Raw genomic sequence first — 4,581 nt, 5'->3', positions numbered from 1 at the left:
TTCAGCTGAAGCCACACATTTGCACACTGCGGATCCCAGGCGAGTGACAGTCCATGCAGCTTGCATCGACACCGACTTGACGCGGCAAGGGCGACCCGAAAGTCAGCTGCCCTGCCGCACAGAGTGTGTAGGAAGCACCCAAAACGTTGCCAACAAAGTGTGAAAATGTCAAGTCGTAAAGTCTGCCCTGGCCAGGAGCTCGGAGCGAGCGGCGAGAGGGGTTCAGTCTGTAAAGTGAAATACTTGCAGGGATGTGGGTTGCCCTAACACCCTACCCTGTCCAGGCAGTTTTAATTTAATAGTCTACTTTGGGAGGGTATCAGCATTTAAAATGGCAAGAAACTCGGTTCAGATTAGTTTGGTATACTTCACCCAGCAAGGAAAAGTAATGTAGTATGGGCATTCCTTAAGGTTGAAGAACAATAGTAACCTCTGAGTAGGCAATCATGTTCAATCGACTTCGTTACTTTTACAAAAATGTCCTGTATTTGCCAGTTCTATTCTCCCGGTGAGGAAGTTCCCGGAGACCTTGCAACAGTTTCTTTGCCTACAACTGATGACATTCCTTCAGGCCCAAGCCCCGAAAACAAGTGAGCGTTCTGTTGATTACCATCTCTGTAGCTACCACTTGTTTTGTATTTAACCCTTTAGGGTTGATAACGAATCCTCTGAGGGAAAGCCTTCCGAAACTGGAGTGTCAGCCTCCGATCTGGCCGACTGTCGTGCAGAAAACTGGCTGCTTAAGAAGAAGTTGCTGGAGGACGAGGTAACCATTGCAAATTTGGAGCAGCTGGTGACAACTATAGTCGAGAAGCAGCATCAAATCCTGAGCGAAATGTTTTACTTGCGAAAGGAGAATCGAGAGCTGCAGTCCGAGTGCCATCTTCAACGCGAGTATCACTCAATGGAGAGGAATGCACTGATGAGGGAGTTGCATGACGCCCGGAGCTTGAGTCGTGGCCGAAGCTTTTTATTGGTGAGTGGGGAATCTGCTCCAGGAAAATCAATTTAATGTAGTGTATGTAATCCTTAATTGCAGGGATGTCGATCTACTGGAAGTAAAGGATCCTCTGGTACTGACTGTGAAGAGGAAAATATCAGCGAATTGGACGACGAGGATCAATGTGAAAACGATTGCGACAGCAATGAAGATCAGGGCTTGGACCCCGAAGAAAATTATGAGGCACCAAGTTCGGAAGAAAATTCCGGTAGGACCTCTCCGTCTTCATCTGACTCAGAGTCTGGTGACACGGATGACAACATGTCTCGTGATTACAGAAGTAGTGACGATGTCCCCAACAGTAATAGCGACACAGAATGACCGTACAAAAAAATCAGTGCTTTAAGAATTTGAATTTATATTTTTCTGAAGAAATACATTTAAAACTTTAAACTGAATACAGCTTGGGACAGCTTTACGACATCACTCTTACTTCCCATTTATCGCATTAAGTAATCAAAACAAGAACGTGACAATCGCACAAAACAAATCAACAATACGTTTACCATGGCGTGACGGTGGCAGTCTGTCAAACAGACAAAAACAAACGCATCAAATGAGAAAAATGGAGAAAACCTGTGCGAAGTATTTACATATCAAAACGCTAAAGGGCTGTGCAAAAACCGTAGCCGAGGTATTCTCCAGGTTGGTCCCACACAAATATGATTGAATGGCTGGTAAACATATAGTCGACAGAAAAGGGGAGTATTTAAATTACTGACAAAAACGTGCTAAGTGTTTATCTATCGAAAAAGTTCAAGGCAAAAAATAGGAAGCCCTTTCATAGCTTCTGGCTTTACCCTGCACAGTTGTTTGGCTCTTGGCCCAACAAAAATTGGTAAGAGAAGAGGGAATGTGTGTTTGCAAGCCGGGCCATTTATCAAGCCGGAAAGTTTTTATCACAAATGAGTCGTGGCAAGGCAGTCGAAGGTCCCGGCCTCCCGCTTGCCACCAGGATTAATGAGTCTCGTGTGCTTCGGCTGCTGCCTGTCCTATTCTACATCCTTGAAACCCGCCTTACAACACGTACCAATAATCCATCACCAGCCCTCTTCAAGTGGCAACTTGTGGAAGCTTTTGGAATGCTTCCCAGATCGGTTATCTCGGCCGTGTTCCTTGTATGCCATATATGGGTGTTGATAACAACAGAAGTTATGCCCTGTCATAAATGCAACTCCTCAGATGCTTGAATCAAGAAAGCAGTCTAAGGCGATCTGTTCACACAGACAAAAGAGCGAATAACAATACAATGTGAGGCACCCGCTGCAGGTCATCGCTGGCCAGCAATGTAGCTGCTTTCCCAAGAAATTATTAATGACCAAGCGGCTCTACTATATGCATATCGAGTCAAGAGCTGTTTGCAATATCATTTATCACACGAGAATTTTGTTCAGAAACTTGTTGCGCACAAAAAAGATTTTCGTGTACACGTGAGAATGGATCCCTTGGTCCGACAAGCTACTGAGGACTACCGCGGCACAAATGGCTTGGATAAGAGATGTGAAACCGAACAAGGCATGAAAGAAAGCGCGTATCTACGGCAGAAATATATTAATATGCGAAGCCGAGTGGGCAACCTAAACGCTATGCAAATCGCACCACAAAAGGTGAGGCGGTATCAAACTGGTGTTGCTGGGTTATCCCTCGCACCAGGCGCTGCATCAGCATCTGCGAAAGGAGCAACAAGTAGCTGAAAATTGCGTGTGACTGAGCATTGAGAGTGGTGGGCAAGGATTAATGGACTGGTGTTTCAGGCTACATTGAATTCTACTGAAGGTCTTGTTAAAAGCAGACATATGACACCAAAGTGTTGCTAAGTGGTTGCTTCTTGCCTTGTGAATGACTAATATGTCTTATGAGTGAATGGTACGACCATGCCGTTTAAGTCGTAATTTTATTTTACAGGAACAACTCCTGCTATCCCTCTGACATTAAACGATAAAAACCGTATTTTCTGGATCAACGCCTACCTACTTACTCAACCGTGTAAATACACAAAACAGTCGCAGAAAAAATGCAGCAATGAATTCGCGTGTTCTAAGCAATTTCAAACCAATAATCGTTGGGTGTCTTTTAAATTAAGTAACCAGAGCCATGCAAGCCAAATATTAGGCCATATTGACATGCCGTCAGTACACCAATGATGTGTGTGGTGGGAAAAAGCAGGGACTTTTTGTTATTTTTATTTAACTAATCTAAAATTAAAATCATTTTTCCGCTCAGCAGGTGCTGTGGCATATTCACGAATGATACATGGCAATTGATAAAAGTTGGAAAAAGTCAAGTTCTGAAGCATTCTCTACCGTTTTAAGGTAGAAGCAAATGAGTACTCATATTTATACTTTGCGGGAATGACACACCACCACAGCACAGAAAACGTAATTAACATATACAGGAAGACTTTTTGATAGCTAAGCCCCATCCCATACATATCCTCAGGCAGGAGCTCTTTACTACCCCTAATAAACAGTTTGATTTTAATCAATGAACCGCAAAGTTACATATATACATGGAAATGATATCCAATGAAGCCAGACAGACAAAATGTTCGCTCTCTAAATTGTAATCCTTTTTCCCTTAATACTGCGCTACTCATAAAATAAACTTCGTATTTGGTAAGCACGGCAGCTATGCAAACAGCTTTCAGGTGCAACTTTCTCGACTGGGGTAAGTGCAGTACAGGGAAACATTTCACTTCACAGCCATTAATACACTCGTCCGTTCACTTCAAAAGGTTTCCCCATGCATATTTATGCGCCTTAATTTTTTCGTTAGGCGAATAAATGGAATCGAAGAGTATTTACTTCGGCAAAGGTGAACCCCTTTCCTTGCCTTAATTAGAGGACCCATGCTTTATGCTATGGCTGTCTGTATACCTTTGTATCCCCATGCATATTTATGAGTATGGATTTAATAAACATTTGTGTTCATTTTTCTGATTATAGTCCTTGCCAGGCACATATATAAAACAAAGTCATTTTGTTGCTAGAGAAGCTTCACTTAATCGCAGCCAAAGTTCCGCAGTAACAATATACATATATGTAAAAGGTTTGATTTCCACAGGCTGAGACCAAATAATTTTCATTTTTTGTTTTATTACAAATTCCGCTGTCTGGGGTCACGTCCCGTTAATTTATTTTTATAAATGTTTCCATCATTTACTGGGCAGCTATATAATATAGTGCTCCGATTTCGAAAACATTGGAAGGGACAATGTTAAAAAAGTTTGGTGGGGATAGCACCTTATTCCGCCTGTGTCTTCTTAAACCCTCGGTGCACTATCAAAAAGTTAACAAGGATCATACAATAAATACGATAAAACGGATCATACAAATTTGAGTAGGGAAAATCGTTTGCTAAATTGGGGAAAATAATACAGCGCACAGCAAGCTAAACGAGAGTCGTGGAGAGTGCAACATGTGTTGCACTTAGCGTACCAGTACGGCTACGATCGTTATCACCAAATCAGCGGCAGGGGTTAATAGAGCTGTACAACACAGGGCGCAGTGGAGGCGAGCCCACTTAACGATAGCCGAGCTCAAAGCCAGCCAGGCAGCACACATGGCCCCCACCTTGGCCGC

General features: G+C 43.0%; 1 protein-coding gene across 1 annotated transcript; it reads left to right on the top strand.

Annotated features, from left to right (window-relative positions):
- The first annotated feature begins 420 nt into the window (after positions 1–420).
- On the top strand, positions 421–1,398 carry LOC108022365 (uncharacterized). The gene is made up of 3 exons (XM_017091246.3): positions 421–590; positions 652–976; positions 1,040–1,398. Exons 1-3 carry the CDS (start codon positions 478–480, stop codon positions 1,319–1,321), a joined length of 720 nt encoding a protein of 239 aa, XP_016946735.1. The 5' UTR covers positions 421–477; the 3' UTR covers positions 1,322–1,398.
- Positions 1,399–4,581: the final 3,183 nt, after the last annotated feature.

Source organism: Drosophila biarmipes, chromosome 2R (assembly GCF_025231255.1).
Source record: "Drosophila biarmipes strain raj3 chromosome 2R, RU_DBia_V1.1, whole genome shotgun sequence".
NCBI classification, from domain to species: domain Eukaryota; kingdom Metazoa; phylum Arthropoda; class Insecta; order Diptera; family Drosophilidae; genus Drosophila; species Drosophila biarmipes.
Note: the sequence above shows the minus strand (reverse complement) of the source record. Positions and strands in the feature narration are given on the sequence as shown.

Bases quoted from the DNA above. Each gene is read 5' to 3' on its own strand.
- LOC108022365 (XM_017091246.3), top strand. From the start codon at position 478: ATGTCCTGTATTTGCCAGTTCTATTCTCCCGGTGAGGAAGTTCCCGGA. The intron at 591-651 runs GTGAGCGTTCTG...TTAACCCTTTAG, and splicing joins GGCCCAAGCCCCGAAAACAA to GGTTGATAACGAATCCTCTG. The intron at 977-1,039 runs GTGAGTGGGGAA...CCTTAATTGCAG, and splicing joins GTGGCCGAAGCTTTTTATTG to GGATGTCGATCTACTGGAAG.